Consider the following 16,790-nt stretch of genomic DNA (forward strand, 5'->3'; position numbering starts at 1 on the left):
TTCTCTGAGGGCAGGAGCCCTTATTTTGTTCACCTGGTGGCTAGCAAATCCTAAATGATTATTAGTTGAATGAATAGCTAAATAGATAGGTCGTGGGGGTAGCGTATCTATCTTAGCCACTGCTTGCCTATTACCGTCCTCGGAGGCTGGCTGCAGCTTTAAAATATATTTTTCTTGTTCTCAAATTGCCTTCATTTGTAGTACTAAGCACTAAGGATGTCTGTCATATATGTGACCAAAGTTTCATCTGTAAAATTATCCTTTGCAGAGATACATTCAGTATGTTTAAGAAGTTGATTTTTCCCATCAACCTCTTTAAGGTTTGTCTTATTTCTTTTAAATGATCTAACTAGTTGAACATACACTGGAAGTGCTAGACAATAAAAATTTCAAAAGGCTAGAAATGTTTCTCTTGTAAAATTAAAGCATTTTAAGAGACTAGCCGGCGGTTGTTATTTTAAGTGGAAAAGCAAATGTGGCAAATTTTTAAAAGGGCATAACTCAGGTCATTGAAGATTACTGTGGGCCCTCTGCATATCCGAAGTACTTCAGATGTTATGAGACTTCTCACATTTTTGTGATTTCTTACATTATAAACCCTTCGTACAAAGTATATAAAAATAGATGTTTCCTGTCATGCCACCAATACCTCAAGTATTCACTCTGGTACCATTGGTAACCAGAACTGGTTGGTTTTTTTTTTTTTTTTTTTTTTTTTTTCTGGAAAGAAGTTTAAGGAATTCTTATCTGACACCAGCAATGCAAGCAGTGTTAGTTCTCAGAACACAGCTGGTGTGGAAGAGAGAGGGACACCCGTCCACACCAGCTATCTCCAATCCACTGATTTATCTACTTTGCTTTCACAGTTCCTGCAGCACCTCCACCAGAGGGCAGAAAGTGGAAGAGAAAGGAGGGGACACAAATCCATACCAGCCTTCGGAATGCTTGTAGAACCCTTGAGGACTGAATCCAACCCTCCTTTTGCAAACGGAGTTAACTGTGGCTCAGGAAGGCCACGTGATTTGCTCAAGGTAGAGCTGGCTGAAGAATCCCCTAGGCTCTTCGTTTTCAGACTGGTGTCCCTGCAGTAATAACTTCTGATGAGGCAGTATTTCAATAAGAACACAGTCCTCAAGTTACAAGGCTTCCGGGGCATCCCAGCTCAGCACTTGTCTAGCCGTGTAACCTCGGACCGGCCACTTCAGCTCCCGAAATCTTCCTCATCTCTAAAATAAACAGTAAGAGTACCTACTTCATAAAGGGGTTGATAGACCCAAAAGAGAGAATCCGTGTACAGTGATTAGCACAAAGCTTGCCTCAGATACTAACAGCTTAATTTTTTGAATGATGGTAAACTTGTCAGATACTGGATTTCAAATCTGATGTTTGGAACACTGATGAAATCAGCGTTTCAACTATTTTACTATATATTTTTTACTGTTTCATTTCATTTCAGAAACAAAATACAGATTTTCCCCCCACTTGTACAAAGGTAGACAGTTTCCCTCAGCAATATTATTCAATGAACAGGTGCCTGGTGCATACTTTGTTGACTATGCATGGCCTCCACCAGAAAAATGGAGATGGGTGTATTCCATGACCTCATGAATCATTTTTGAAATTTCCATTAAGATCTTGACCGAAGTCGGATAAAAACTCATTTTTCAGAAAAAAATGCAATGTAGTCTCCCTGCCCCCCACACCCCCGGACAGATGACAACTGTCTTGGCCTTCACATGAGAAAGGAATCTTTACCCTTGTAAATACCGGCAGTGCCCCCCTTGCTGTCTGCAGAAGAGCGGATGATAGCGAATCACAGAAAAGCAGGGTTGCCGGACCCCTCGGGGGCAGCCTGTGGATCCCTCCCTAGGAAATTGCCACCTGGGCTTATTAGGGAAGCAGCCTGAGGTTCCCCCACATGCCTGCAAAGCTCAGCAAAGTCTCAGGCAGTTTTGCAAAAGCAGTTTCTTCATCAAATATGTAACAGAAGGCAAGTTTCTATTTGTCTAATGCAAATAATGCTCGCCTTCAAAACGTTACATCTTTTTTTGAGAAAACAAAGTTGGCCTTTTATTGCCAGTGCCCGCAGTTATTTCGATTTTTACTTGGCTAAGCTCTGGCTAAAAGAAAATGGTGTAGGATGTGATAAGGAGATTTTGGGGCGCCGAGAAGTAACTCTTGCTCCCAACTATTCTGTCTCCCAGGGCCCAAAATTTCAGGTCTTCTTTTCTTGCTGTCCTCGCGGGGTGTAAGTCTAGGGGGGTGGGGAGCCAGCAGTCTGCTTGGCCTCCCCCTCTGCCCCTGAAGAGTAACTTCTTTGAATGCAAAAGAGGTGGGGTTGCGGAGGATCTGTCCTTAAGGGCTCATATGGGTGGGACCCAGAGACGGCAGTGAAGGGAGGGAGTGGTCCGCGGGTGGGATCTGTGGAGCAGACAAAATGTGGGGCCCCTGTCCCTTGAAGTTCAACTTGTCTCTTCCTGAGTGAGGAGCAAGTCGTCCGTAGTACGTTCCCCCCCACCCCCAAAGGGCACAACGGGGAAAGAAAAGCGACCAGGTTAAGAGTGGGCAGAGGAAAAAGCGAGTCATGTGCTCCAGGAAACAGTCCCCAGCCCTGGCTCGGGAAGAGCGCTACCGCCCAGCCGGAGCCCCGGAGCAGGTAAGATCCACGAATTGCGCTTGCCCGCAAACAGGTCGGATGACCTCTCAGTGCAGATGAATTCGGGGTCGACCCCTCCTTCCCCTGCGGCCTCCTCCCCTCGGTGCCACCTTCCTCCCCCGCCGTCGGTGAGCTCCGGCTTGCCCGGCGGCGTTGAGCTCCCAGCAACCAGTCCTCGGGGCGCACGATCCTCCACGGGTCGCCCAGCGTCCGCGACCCTCGCAAGGTCATGAGCAGACTTTCCTTCAACGTCCGAGTCGGGTCGGTCCGGAGACCCCGCTCTCCTCGGCAGGGGCGTCGGCACGTCTCCCGCAGAGTCCCTCCTCGGCCGGGCGCCCTGCACGCGGCAAGTGGACTGGGCGGCGCGCGGCCGCCGGGGGAGGCGGCAGCTGGAGCCGTCGGCACGAGCCCCTCGGGGATCCCCGGCTTCCCCTCTGCGCCAGCGCCGCGGACGCCCGGGACGCCCCGGCCCCGGAAGCACTGCGCAGCAGCCCGGCCGGCCCCAGACGTAAGCCTGCTTTCCGACTGCGCGCCTCTCGGTCTCCGTCCCTCGCAGAGCCGGGGCTCGCGCTCGCTCCCCTCGCGGACAGCCCGCCCATTCTGAGCGTTGGCTTATCCCAGAACCGGCCCCTCTCGCAGCGTGCCGCGAACTCCCGCGTCCCCTGCGCGCCGACTGTCTCTGGCGCAAGTCCGCCTGGACACAACGGGCGCCGGCCTCCGGGGGGCGCAGGCTCGGAGCGGCTCTGGGTTTGGCGGGCTCCGATCCTGTCTTGGGAAGGGACCGCGCTGCCCCTACTTCGGGAGACGGAAGGGAGGGAAGGGCGTCACAGACGGTTCGCACTGGCCTGAGCCCCCAGGAACAGGGTCTGATTTGCGACCGCCCTTCTTTTTCGGGGTCAGGAGGGTCGCAGAACCGCTCACTGCCAGGCGGTGCCGGCTGCACGGAGTCGGGGACCAGTGACCGCTCTGTGCGAGCGGGGACCGAGGGCTAGGCGGGCGGGAGGAGGGTGGTGTCGTGTCGGATCCTGTGGGGACTCTGCCCCAGCTCCCGTGGCGGGCGCCCCACCCCCGGTGCCACCAGCTTGGGGCCGGTGGATGGCGGTGTAGGCGCTTTTAGCACTGCTGGTCAATCCCAGACCGAGCCCCTGGCGCTCGGAGCTGCGAGCCCAACAGGAAAGCGGCCGGGCTGGGCATTCCCAGGGAAGCTGTCCTCGCAGTTCAGAAAGTGGAGCTTTCCTCCCGCGGGGAACCTCTGAGAACAATGCGCGGCAAAGACCAATTCTTGGCTAAGCCTCCGACGGCTTCTGGGTACACATTTGTAGTTTTTAGGTTTTTGTCTTTGTAGACTGGTTTGCTGGTGGAAACAGAACTCTGCGAAGGAATGCCCGACTGCTACCAGAAAGGGAGCCAAGTTCAGGATGTACTGACGAAGGCGGGATCATTATCCAAGAACACACACTTTAGCTGGCGGTGTTGAAATTAAAGATGCTGCAAAACGTTAATTTTTTGGCATGACCCGGAGAGCATGAGGAGAATTGCACCCATGCATCCCGTTTGCCCCGTTTGCCCCATCACTGTCTTAGGCATTCCACTTTGCCTGGCCAAGCCGAAAATGGGGCTGCTTGGCTAAAGGAATACTGACCAGTACAGAACACTCGATCCGCAGGAAGCGCTCAAGCAACCTCCAGACTTAACCTGTTCCACAAAATCTACCCGGACATGCAAAGTGCACACACATACATGCTTTTGTGTTTGAGACTGTTTATTGAGGGTAGGTATGGAAAAAAAATCACAAGGGTGAAAAGTGCTGTTAGCTGGGGTGCCTTGGAGAGTAGAGTATGGGTTTTGGTGTCTAAGTTCAAATCTCTGGCTTTACCCCTTGAAAGCTACAAAGCCCTGGGCAAGTCAGATACTCCTGTTGAACCTTGATGTTCCACCTGGATCCAGCAAATGGAGATGATACTGTTGGCCATTTATAAGGACGCTGTGAGGATTAAGGAAATAAATATGTCCCGGAAAGACTATCCATGATAGTTGTACATTCTATGAAGTCTCCCTAACCTGTTTTTACTTACAGAGCTGGTCCCATCTCAGATCCAATGAGTCTGCCAGGCTTTTCTGCACAGCCAGGCTTCTGTGATTCTAAAGCCGTGCTCTCCAATAGAGTAGCTGCTGGTCACACATTGTTATTTAATTAGTGTCATTATTTAAATTCATCAAAATTAAATCAAATGAAAAATTCCATTCTTCAGTCTCACCAGACATTTTTCAAGTGTTCACTAATCCCACGTGACTAGTGGCTACCGTATTATGTTGATAGAACATCTTCAATGTGGAATGTTCTCTTGAGCTTTCTTTTACTTGAGTGATAATTTAATGAGGCTCTTGGATGATACAGTTTTTCTGTTCAGTTGCCTCCTTTTGCTTCTTTTCTTCCCAAAGAGTGGTTTTGTATAGCTAAATCACTTCTGTTTTGTTGAGGTCTTTGACACGGGGCACTTGTTGAATGGTAAATGGCTAGACTCCTTTATAAATCAACCAACAAGTGTGAATTAGCCACAAAGTCCTTGGGCATCCCCTCTCAGCCTTGATGGTTTTTGCTAATGTATTCTTTTCCCTTCACAATGAGCCTCATGGCTGATGGTTTTCCTAGTTTTAGAGCAGAAACTCTGACATAATAGAGGAACGCTCTTCTCTCTCCCTTATGCCCTCCCATGTTGTGCCATTTTTTTACACGAATGACAGTTCTAGAATACTAGGTTCAATGTTTGCATCGAAATTTACTGGGAGTGTTCGATTTATTTAGATTTGAAACTAATACCTCTGCCTTATTCTGTAGGACCCCTTCCTGAACTCACTACCCTTTGACAGACCATATTTTACTTCTTTATTCTGATTATTTTCTGTGTCCTCCTACACTGAGAAGCTCCTACACTGAGAAGGAAGAGATTTTTTCTGTGTTTGCATTCATTGCTAGAAGAGCGCCTGGTACATAGTGGGTACTTATTAATTATTTGTGAATGAACGACTGTACAGAGGTGTATTTGGAACTAGCTAGGACAGATAGATGCTGAGTTGGTTTCCAAGGGCTCTGTAACAAATAACCACAAACTGGGTGGCTTAACACAATAGAAATGTATTCGCTCACTGTTCCAAAATCAAGATGTCAGCAGGGCCATGTCCCTTGAAAGTTCTAGGGAAGAATCCTTCCTCCCCTCATCCTAGCTTCTGGTGGCTGTTGGCAATCCTTGGCTCATAGCTGTATCACCCCAGGCTCCACCTCCATAGTCCTTCTTCCCTGTGTCTCCATGTTCTTTCCTCTTTTCTTTTTTTTAATTTACATACAAGTTAGTTAGCATATAGTGCAACAGTGATTTCAGGAGTAGATTCCTTAATGCCCCTTACCCATTTAGCCCATCCCCCCTCCCACAACCCCTCTAGTAACCCTCTGTTTGTTCTCCATATTTAAGAGTCTCTTATGTTTTGGCCCCCTCCCTGTTTTTATATTATTTTTGTTTCCCTTCCCTTATGTTCATCTGTTGTGTCTCTTAAAGTCCTCATATGAGAGAAGTCATATGCTTTTTGTCTTTCTCTGACTGACTAATTTTGCTTAGCATAATATCCTCCAGTTCCATCCACGTAGTTGCAAATGGCAAGATTTCATTCTTTCTGATTGCTGAGTAATACTCCATTGTGTGTGTGTGTGTGTGTGTGTGTGTGTGTATATATATATATATATATATATATATATATATATATATATCACATCTTCTTTATCCATTCATCCATCAATGGACATTTGGGCTCTTTCCATACTTTGGCTATTGTTGATAGTGCTGCTCTAAACATGGGGGTGCATGTGTCCCTTTGAAACAGCACACCTGTATCCCTTGGATAAATGCCTAGTAGTGCAATTGCTGGGTCATAGGGTAGTTCTATTTTTAGTTTTTTGAGGAACCTCCATATGGTTTTCCAGAGTGGCTGCACCAGCTTGCATTCCCACCAATAATGCAAAAGAGATCCTCTTTCTCCGCGTCCTCGCCAACATCTGTTGTTGCCTGAGTTGTTAATGTTAGCCATTCTGACAGGTGTGAGGTGGTATCTCATTGTGGTTTTGATTTGTATTTCCCTGATGATGAGTGATATTGAGCACTTTTTCATGCGTCGGTTGGCCATCTGGATGTCTTCTCTGGAGAAGTGTCTATTCATGTCTTTTGTCCATTTCTTCACGGGATTATTTGTTTTTTGGGTGTTGAGTTTGATAACTGTTTGAATATTCTCCTGCAGTATGTTTCTACACATCTTTATAGATTTTGGATACTAACCCTTCATCTGATATGTCATTTGCAAATATCTTCTCCAATTCTTTCAGTTGCCTTTTAGTTTTGCTGATTGTTTCCTTTGCTGTGCAGAAGCTTTTTATTATGATGAAGTCCTAATAGTTCATTTTTGCTTTTGTTTTCCTTGCCTCCGGAGACGTGTTGAGTAAGAAGTTGCTGCGGCCAAGATCAAAGAGGTTTGTGCCTGCTGTATCCTCGAGGATTTTGATGGCTTCCTGTCTTACATTGAGGTCTTTCATCCATTTTGAGTTTGTTATTGTGTATGGTGTAAGAAAGTGGTCCGGGTTCATTCTTCTGCATGTCGCTGTCCAGTTTTCCCAGCACCACTTGCTGAAGAGACTGCCTTTATTCCATTGGATGTTCTTTCCTGCTTTGTCAAAGATTAGTTGGCCATATGTTTGTGGGTCCATTTCTGGGTTCTCTATTCTGTTCCATTGACCCGAGAGTCTGTTCTTGTGCCATCTTTTCTCTTATTATAAAAACACTGGTTATATTTGATTAAGGGCTAACCCTAATCCAGTATGACCTCACCCTAACCAATTACAAAGATGGACTTTCTTTCTTTCTTTCTTTCTTTCTTTCTTTCTTTCTTTCTTTCTTTCTTTCTTTCTTTCTTTCTTTCTTTCTTTCTTTCTTTCTTTCTTTCTTTTCTCGTATTCTTTTTAATTATTTAAATCCAAGTTAGCTAACCTATGGTGTAAAGACCCTATTTCTAACTCACATTCTGAGTTTCCAGTGGACGTGAGTTTTGGGGGACACTATTCTAGCCAGCACAGAAGCATAGATAGACAATCTTTTCCCTGCCTGGATTCCCAACTCCCTAGAGGTTGATTTTGTTTCTGGACTTTGCTGGATCTGCTTTGTTCTAAATACAGTCCACAGCGTTTGTTATTCTTACAAAGAATCACCACACGGGTTGGGAGGTTATGTGTGCTGTCCACAGCCCCTTCCTGAGCCTGTCACTGTTCCCAGCCCTGTCCCTGGCCTCTAATATCTCTTGGCTCAGGTGGAGCCACTGTGGTCCGAGAGCACTAGCTTGTCTGCCCGCCTCATCCGTGAGCCTTTCTGCAGGGGTGTTTGCTCAGCTCTGAGCTCTGCTGAAGGGTGCCCATAAATTATGTTTTCCTCTCCGCCTGCTGGCAGTTGCCTCCATTAGCTCACCTTACAGCAGCTGTTTGAATATTCTCCTGCAGTATGTTTCTACACATCCAAGCCATCAGAGCTGGTGGTGACAAGTGACGTTTCAGTGCTCAATGCGGATCCAGGGTGGTCCTGTAGGTGATCCATCTTGCCATTCAATATCGGTGTTGAAACTCTGTCAACAGCTCAGGAGGACATCTGTGGAGAAAGGCCAGGCAGCCAAAGGTCTGGCTTAGGAGTGGGCAGAAAATATTGGGGTGGGTGGTGAAGAACGTTTTGGTGCCACTAGCTGTGCTTAGCCTGGCACCGCTGGAAGCCTTTTGGCTGAAGGGCACCTTTTATTTCCTGCAGTTGGGAGACTTTTAAAGAAAGGTCTTTGTGCAGCTATGAAAGTGCACCTCCAAAGCCATGAAGGTCATTCTGCTAAAGTGTCACAGTAGCACCAGGAAATCTTGATTGGGGGGTCCCTGAACCCCACGGGTGGTGAAAAATCCCTATGAACAGTTCCATGTGAATTTTTCTGGCTATGATACCCTGAGAGGTTAAGAGTCTTGTGCTAGACCCAAATTGCTTCAGCTTATGAGAATCCAGCCACACAGCCTGGACAGAAGGAGGAGTAGATCCATCCATTTGCTCAACAAACACTTGTATGCCAGGCACAGTACTAGGCATTGGGATACACCAGTGAACAGAACACAAAGATTCATGCGCCCCGGGAGCTTTAGTTTTCAACCAAGCAATGGCACTTTATCAAGAGTGCAAGGAAGAGAGCTAGCTGTTTAAGTAGTATGAATCACATTGCTGGTCATTCTACCTAGTGCCCTGGAATGAGAACCCGAGATACGAGAAGGGGGTCTCCTGTTAGTGTCGGAACACTGGTGCCTTTCTATGTGTTCGTGTTGCAGGTCTACATGTGATTCTGTGCCTTCTTGTCCTCTGACCTCAAGCCAGTTCATTAATCTGTTGCTAAACTGACGAGCTTGCTCCATCTCTGGAAAAACTGAGCACGTGGAATTTGTTTACGGAAGTTATATTGGTCTCCAGTGTGGCACTTCTCCTAAGGACTTTCAAGGATTATTTTGACTGCCCACGATTTTCCCCTTTGTGTGCCCATTTCAGAGCCTCATCCTGAAAGCAAGAGGCTCCCTGAGTTTACTTCATGTATTTCTCTGTGATCATTCAGAACAATTTTGGTCCAAGTTGAACAAAAACAGGAAATCGCAAATGGGCATTCTAGTCTTCATCTGATACTAAGTTGCTCTGAGACTTTACAGAAGTCACTTAATCTGATCCTGGTGTCCTCGTGTGTAAAATGAGGTAGTTGGACTAGATGCTGTCCAAGCTTTCTCGGTCTAAAAGCTGAAGTGTTAATGTGGCAGAGAAAATGAGCAGCACATTGTACCATTTTTTTTTTCTTTCCTTCCTCTCTTTCCAACCTTCGAGAAGTGCTGTCTGGGGAAGAAGCATCCTAGCAGATCTTAACGTCTGCTTCCCTCTTTGTGGCTCTGTTTGCTGATTCTTCTTGTGGTGACCATCTGCCAAAGTGCAAAATTGCCTGTTCAACCCCAAGGAAGACTGATCAGGGAAATCCGATCACCAGAGTTCCAATCTGTCTGGGATATCTTTTCTGGCCAGAAGTCAGAGCTGAGCATTTCACCAATGCGTGTGGCTTGCGGGTGGTGGAAAGTGGGGCGAGACAGTCTTGGGTGTTGGGGTCTTCCAACAGATGACCCGGGACCAAGTTGGGAGCCAGGTGTGCCTCTGGGTGTAGCTGAGGAGCAGTTTGACACAGGAGAAAAATCATCTTCCTTAAATGGCTAGGTAGGACATGCACCCCTGTATATTCAGTTAAGAAATAATAATAATAATAATAATAACAGTAATAATAAAAGTGTTCAGAGTAGCAAAAAGGAATAAATTTTTTTTTTTTTTTTTGGAGAAAAGGAAGAATTGTTGGATCTCTGAAAGTTAGGAAGCTTGGTTGTAAAATAACTCAGGAAGTAGAGTGAACCTGATTAAACTGTTCAACCCAAGCCCGGAAATAGGCTCAGGGCAGCCCTGGGTGCTCATGCTTGCAGACCTGGGTCAGACTCTTGCTCGTCACTTAGGAGCTGGTTGTGCCTCCAGCAAGTACGTTTTCCTTAGGCTCAGTTTCTTTCTCTGAAAAATGGGAACAAGGTCCCTCTCCCAGGATTATGATGGAGGATTCAGTGAAATAATGCTTTGTGGAGGTGCTTTGTAAGAACACAAGTTGCTAGAGATATATATGTCTCTACACATACCTAAATATATAGATATATATTTTTTTTTTCAGTTACTGTTTTTTAGTTACTGTTGTGCATGTCCCTAGATGATATCCGTCTTGATTTGAAATCTCAATTCTGTGTTCAGTTGCTCTTCCTAGAGAAGGTTGAAAGAAGAAATGTTGCTCTCTACATCTGGGCTCCCTTCTAAGTATGAGTATGACAAAAATAAAGCAATTGCAATTTACCACTGCCTTGCTTCCTTTGTGGTCTATAGCAGCACTGTCCCTTAGAAATACAATGTCGGTCACATGTGTAATTTAAAACCGTCTAGTAGCTACATTTGAAAAAGCAAAAAGAAACAGATTAATTTTAATAATGTATTTTATTTAACTCACTGTATCTGGAATTTTATAATTTTAACATGGAATCAATATAAAAATTATTAATGAAATCTATTCCTTTTTTTTTTTTTTTGAGTGGGGCAGGGAAAGAGAGAGAGAGAGAGAGAGAGAGAGAGAGAGAGAGAGAGAGAGAATCTTAAGCATGCTCCAAGTTCTGTGCAGCGCCTGATGCCAGGCTTGATCCCACACCTCTGGGATCATGACCTGAGCCCACACCGAGAGTCAGATGCTCAACCGACTGAGCCAACCAGGCGCCCCTGTATTACTTTTTGTTTATAACAAGCCTTCAAGTTTCAATACTCTTACAGCACATCCCAATTCAGATGGGTCACATTTCAAATGCTCAATAACCACATGTGGCTAGGGGCTAGTGTTTGGATAGTATAGAACCATATGGAGTATGATAGGTTGAATAGTGCCCCCCCCCCCCATCCACGTCTTAATCCCTGGGATCTGTGAATATCACCTTATATGGCACCAGGGACTTTGCAGATGTGATTGGTTAAGATTCTGAGATGGGGAGATTATCCTGGATTATCTGGGAGGACCTGCTGTAATCAACAAGTTCTTGGACAGGAGGGTCCATCAGAAGAGGAAGCAATGAGATGGTGGATGTGGAGATTGGAGAGAGGAGCTTTAAAGATGCAGGAAGGCCTACCAGCCATGCCCTACAGACAGGGAGCCACTAAAAGCTGAAAAAGGCAAGGAAACAGATTCTCCCCCGAGAGCCTTCCATAGGAAGTGGCTCTGATAACACCTTGACTTTGGCCCAGTGAAACTGATTGCAGACTTCCGACCTCCAGATTTATAGGGAAATAAGTTTGTGTTGTTGTAAGCCACTGTGGTAGTTTGTTACAGCAGCCATAGGAAACGAATTCCTTACTAGTAGCCTAACAGTAACATCATTTCTAAGACCGCTTTGAGAACGGCTACATCACCTTACACAATTAGAATTATTGGCTTCATCGCGGCCCAGTCTAGGGTACCTATGCACAGTCATTCATTCTTAGGGTTGGCATGCGTCGTGGCCATTCTCCCCGAGCAGTGGGGTCTGTTTCTGACTCTGACTCGGTTGCAGCCCTTGATGGCAAAACTCAGTTGATGTCTTGTCATTGTCCTTGAGAATGAACAGCGGAGAGAGGTTTTTCACATTAGGGTATACAGTACACAGGAGGAAAAAAGGTGTTCAAAAAAAGTTACCAGCTCTCTCTACCATTCGCTCAATGTTTTCCTACATCTAAAAATGTACAAAGAATTAATGTCTCTTAGTTTGTAAAAATGTACTGCCATGTGGATTTGGTATGGGTAAAGGTTTACTCTTTATTTTTTTATTTTTATTTTTTTAACGTTTATTTATTTTTGAGACAGAGAGAGACAGAGCAGGAATGGGGGAGGGTCAGAGAGAGGGAGACACAGAATCTAAAACAGGCTCCAGGCTCCGAGCTGTCAGCACAGAGCCTGATGCGGGCCTCGAACTCACGGACCGCGAGATCATGACCCGAGTGGAAGGTGGCGCTTAACCGACTGAGCCACCCAGGCGCCCCTAAAGGTTTACTCTTATGACCTTTTATCTCTGAATGTTAATGAATGTGATTGGACCACTGCTTCTCAACAGCATGGGAATCACCCAGAGGGCCTGATATAACCTGGGTCGCTGGGTCCCACTGCCACAATTTCCAATGTAGTAGATCTGGGGTGGGGCCCCGGGATTTGCATTGCTAACAAGTTCCAGGTGATGCAGATAGGCAGGTGGGCTGCAGAGGTGAGTAGATGGGCTCTGGGAGAGCCCCTGGGAATACTCTGCCTGCAGGAGGACGTCCCAGGCCTGGCTTCCGTGGGGAGGGTGCAGCACTATTGCTGGGAAGGCCCCCAGGCCGGCCTGCCCAACCCCCACCAGAGTAGACACGGAATCTTCTTCCAACAATAAGCTCCGTGGCGGCTGTTGCTAAGGAACCTCGGGGTCGGAATCCCTCGTCTTGCGTGGCTCTTTTGTGTCTCCCTCCCTGAGGTCAAAAGTAGATGACAATCCTGACATCCCTAAGTCTCAGCCAAAAATACCTCCTTTGCCACACAGGCCTGAGCTAACTTCTCAGATTTCCCAGCTGGAGTGAATCGCCCAGCCCTGGGGCTGCCCCAGTGGAAAGGCTATAAACAGAAAATACCAGGTTAAAAATAGCCCTGGGGAGGCCCCACAAAGCTCTCACCCAGCTGCTCCCTCCAGGTGACCAGTTCCGGGCAAGGGGGCAGGTAGAAGAATTAAGCCAAGAATGACTGAAGCCCAGTGTCATTGTGTAGAAGAGTTAGGGCAAATTTTAGAGACTAGCTCCCTCTCTTCTGATGTGTGTGTGTGTGTGTGTGTGTTTAATGTAAATTCTAGACTTGGTAACTATGGTCCTCAACCTGGCTTGTGGTGATTTTTATGCTGCCTTCTTCTGCATAAGAATAAAGCTGAGGGGCACCTGGGTGGCTCAGTTGGTTAAGCGCCACCTTCCACTCAAGTCATGATCTCACGGTTCATGAGTTTGAGCCCCACATCAGGCTCTGTGCTGACAGCTCAGAGCCTGGAGTCTGCTTCAAATTCTGTGTCTCCCTCTCTCTCTGCCCCTCCCCCTGCTGACACTTTGTCTCTCTCAAAATAAACATTAAAAAAAAAAAAAAAGAATAAAGCTGAGCTTCCCACTCTGAAATTAAAATAGAGGAGAGCCTTTCCGAAGGTGTCCTTGGTGAGAAAGTCAAGTGGACCCTTGGAAGGACCTGTGAGAGCTGATTTATGTGCCAAGGTCAGCAGACTGCATCATCCTGTGACCACCTTAGCTTGCCTGCTCGGCTCCCTCCTGATCGCCCTGACCCTTTCGTCTAGATTGTTTTGACTTTACCTCTATCAGCTCAATGTCAGTAAGAGAAACAAAAATTCTCCCTAGATAAGGGATAAATATTTCTAACTAATAATATTCTGCAATCATTTTGTGTCAGAAACTCCTAAAAGCAGGCAACTCTCTCCCTTTCTTCCTTGAAGAGAGTTTTCCCAACAGGTGAAAAAATATCTTCGTTCCAGAAAAATTATTTATTCCCCCTAATGGAAGTAAGCAAAACTCATGGGATAGCTACTATAATTTTTATTAGAACAAATTTGTAATTAAAACAAAATTTCTTTAAATTGTTTATTGCTTTTTTAATTTTTAAAAGCAGGCTTTTCTTTTTAAAAAGTTTGTTGTTTCTCCACTCACACTTCTCAAAGACAAAGGAAAAATGTAATAAATTATCCAATTTGGCCTTTCCCTCCTTTATGGAGTGCTGGATGTTCTGCCCTGTGGCTGGGAAATTGGTCAGGTCGGGTAGGAAGCAGTGAACACAGAGCTTCGGTGGTGGTCTGCCTGCTGGAGCATAAAACGGGACACACACAATGCATACACTCACGACCTCCTGACTGACAGGTAGGGGAGAAAGTTGGAGGATCTAGATCTTGTCCTTTTATTCCTCTTTTGTGTATGTTTCAGTGAGAAGCCAGTGAACAGAGGAAGAACCTGATTGCCCCCTGTAGATTTCAGACCTTTGTTTGGATCTCCCTTTTCTTGCCCCTTAGTGATCAAGTCCTGAATCTGTTTTATGGGTAGAGAAAAGCAAGCTCTCTGGTCCCAGGAGGGGCAGTGCAGTGCCCAAGACCTGGCTGTGGAGGGGTGCCCTGTGGGGTGTAGGGGAAAGGAGGGCCTGTGTGGGGTTGGCGTGGGTTGAGGGTCAGAGCTCGAGTGGGATGAAGGTCCAAGCGTGGGGCAGCCGAGGCAGGGCATCAGAGCTTGGACAATGTGAGCATGGCATCCATACGACATGGGGCCGGGACACTCCTTGTAGACTGCAGGACTGATCAAATAATTACACATATTAAGAATAAGACACATTCTTGCTATTGGAAAAAGGAGTTAAAGACAGAGAGAGGCAGAAAGCTAAATCTAGAACCCTGTGATATGGGATTGGAATTGGAGATACTTGTGTAAATGTATGTTTCAACATATAAAATTAGATAAATATAGAAGTAATGTGTGTGGATATGTGGATACACGAGTGCACATGCCGTATAAATACATTTTCCCCTCTAGCTCTGTCTGCTGAAAGAGACCGGGCACAGCAACAACCTAAGAGTGATGAGCACACCCTGTGAGTTCCAAGGGACAGCCAGAGCTAGGTTTAAAAATTTTTTTTTTCAACGTTTATTTATTTTTTGGGACAGAGAGAGACAGAGGATGAACGGAGGAGGGGCAGAGAGAGAGGGAGACACAGAATCGGGAACAGGCTCCAGGCTCCGAGCCATCAGCCCAGAGCCTGACGCAGGGCTCGAACTCACGGACCGCGAGATCGTGACCTGGCTGAAGTCGGACGCTTAACCAACTGCGCCACCCAGGCGCCCCTTGAGCTAGGTTTAAAATACCATTTGTTACCAAAAGGAACCAAGGTTCTTGGAGAAATGATTGATTCCAAGGGTGAAGCAAGAAAAGAGGCTAAAACATCTTGTTCCAGAAAGCAAGGAAGGGCTCAAAGAATGATGGGTGCATGTTAAAAGGACACTGAAAGCAGACTGACGTGGCTCCCACTGACCAAATGGGGGGCAATTTAGCATGAAATAAATAATGGTGGTAACAGATTATAAACCATTCAATAAAATAGGAAGCCAAGAGTTCATGCACATGTCAATAAAAGAATACACTGAAAATTTGAAGGGATGAGATAGTTTCATAATTTCAATACCTCACCACAAAATGCTTCTTGATTACACAAATGAGATGGGGAGGAGGGGGGTAATATTCTAGCAGGGAGGCGTGGCACACACCACGTGATTGATGTAATTGTACCAGTAGAGAAATACATTGATAGGATTCCCATGAGAAGAATATAGTATCACTTTTGTGATATTTCTTTTTTTTTTTAAGTTTACTTTTATTTATTTTGAGAGAGAGAGAAAGAGAGGGAGGGAGCAGGAGAGGAGCAGAGCGAGAGGGAGAGAGAGAATCCCAAGCAGGCTCCATGCTGTCAGCACAGAGCCTGACACAGGCTCCATCCTGCAAACTGTGAGATCTTGACCTGAGCGGAAATCAAGAGTCTGATGCTTAACCGACTGAGCCACCCAGGCACCCCACTTGTGATATTTCTGCTACAGATATCTAAATTTAATCCTAAACCACAGCTAAACATCCCACAGAATAACTGGTCTGTAATTCCCCAAAGCGTCAAAGTCATGGAAGTCAAAGGAAGACTGAAGGAGACCAAAGAAACATGAAAAGACTGGGGCACCTGGGTGGTTCAGTCAGTCAGATTTTCTCTCTGTTTGTCCCTCTCCTGATTGTTCTCTCTGAAAACAAAACAAAACAAAAGCTAAGTGTAATATCTGATTCTAAATTAGACTTTTTGGGTGTAAGGGGTATTATTGAGACTATTGGCAAAACGAGCGAATTCTGAGAATTAGATGGTAGCAATGTTCTAGAAGTTTTGATGGTTGTACTGTGGTTATGTAGGAGAATGTCCTTGTTTCTAAGAAATACCCACTAACGTGTTCCAGAGTGATAGGGCATCTGGTTAGCAACCTATGAAATGGTTCAGAAAAATCGTTGTTTTGTACTTCTACCTTTTCTATAAATAGGTGGTTGTTTTGAATTTTTAAAAAAGGAGAAAAAGGTAAATGAGTTTCATTTGATAATTTTAAGAGATTTTAAAACTTTTTATGTTTGTCTCTACACTAAGTTTATTTATAATCATGGCAACCTATTTATTTATTTTTTTTTGGAAAGCAGTAAACAAAAAGTATACTGTTAATATGCAATTTAATCTTATATTTCCAAAAGGAGAATTTCTTCTAACTTCTTCATATGAAAACAGGGTTATTTATAATCACTTAGTTCACAATCATATTTTTAATTTTTTTTGTAGAAGATAAGAGTCAATGCACCAAGTTTATGCAATTATTAAACATTGAAAGATATCTTTTTCGTATTAGTTTAGTCTCTTAATTTGGATTCAG

General features: G+C 45.5%; 1 protein-coding gene across 13 annotated transcripts in view; it reads left to right on the forward strand.

Moving 5' to 3' along the window:
- Positions 1–1,751: 1,751 nt before the first annotated feature.
- The window catches only part of CORIN (corin, serine peptidase), a 257,422-nt gene continuing 242,383 nt past the window's right edge, over positions 1,752–16,790 (forward strand). For 3 of the 13 annotated variants that reach the window (XM_045056418.1, XM_045056415.1, XM_045056416.1), the window contains exon 1: positions 2,687–3,164. In XM_045056418.1, the coding sequence (XP_044912353.1) occupies positions 2,886–3,164 (279 nt within the window). In that variant the 5' untranslated portion in view covers positions 2,687–2,885. Of the gene's footprint in view, positions 2,657–2,686; positions 3,165–16,790 lie in introns of those variants that run through there. The other 10 variants (XM_045056420.1, XM_045056413.1, XM_045056411.1 and 7 more) reach the window with 8 other exon arrangements.

The sequence above is a fragment of the Felis catus genome, chromosome B1 (genome assembly GCF_018350175.1).
Source record: "Felis catus isolate Fca126 chromosome B1, F.catus_Fca126_mat1.0, whole genome shotgun sequence".
Classification (NCBI taxonomy): Eukaryota; Metazoa; Chordata; class Mammalia; order Carnivora; family Felidae; genus Felis; species Felis catus.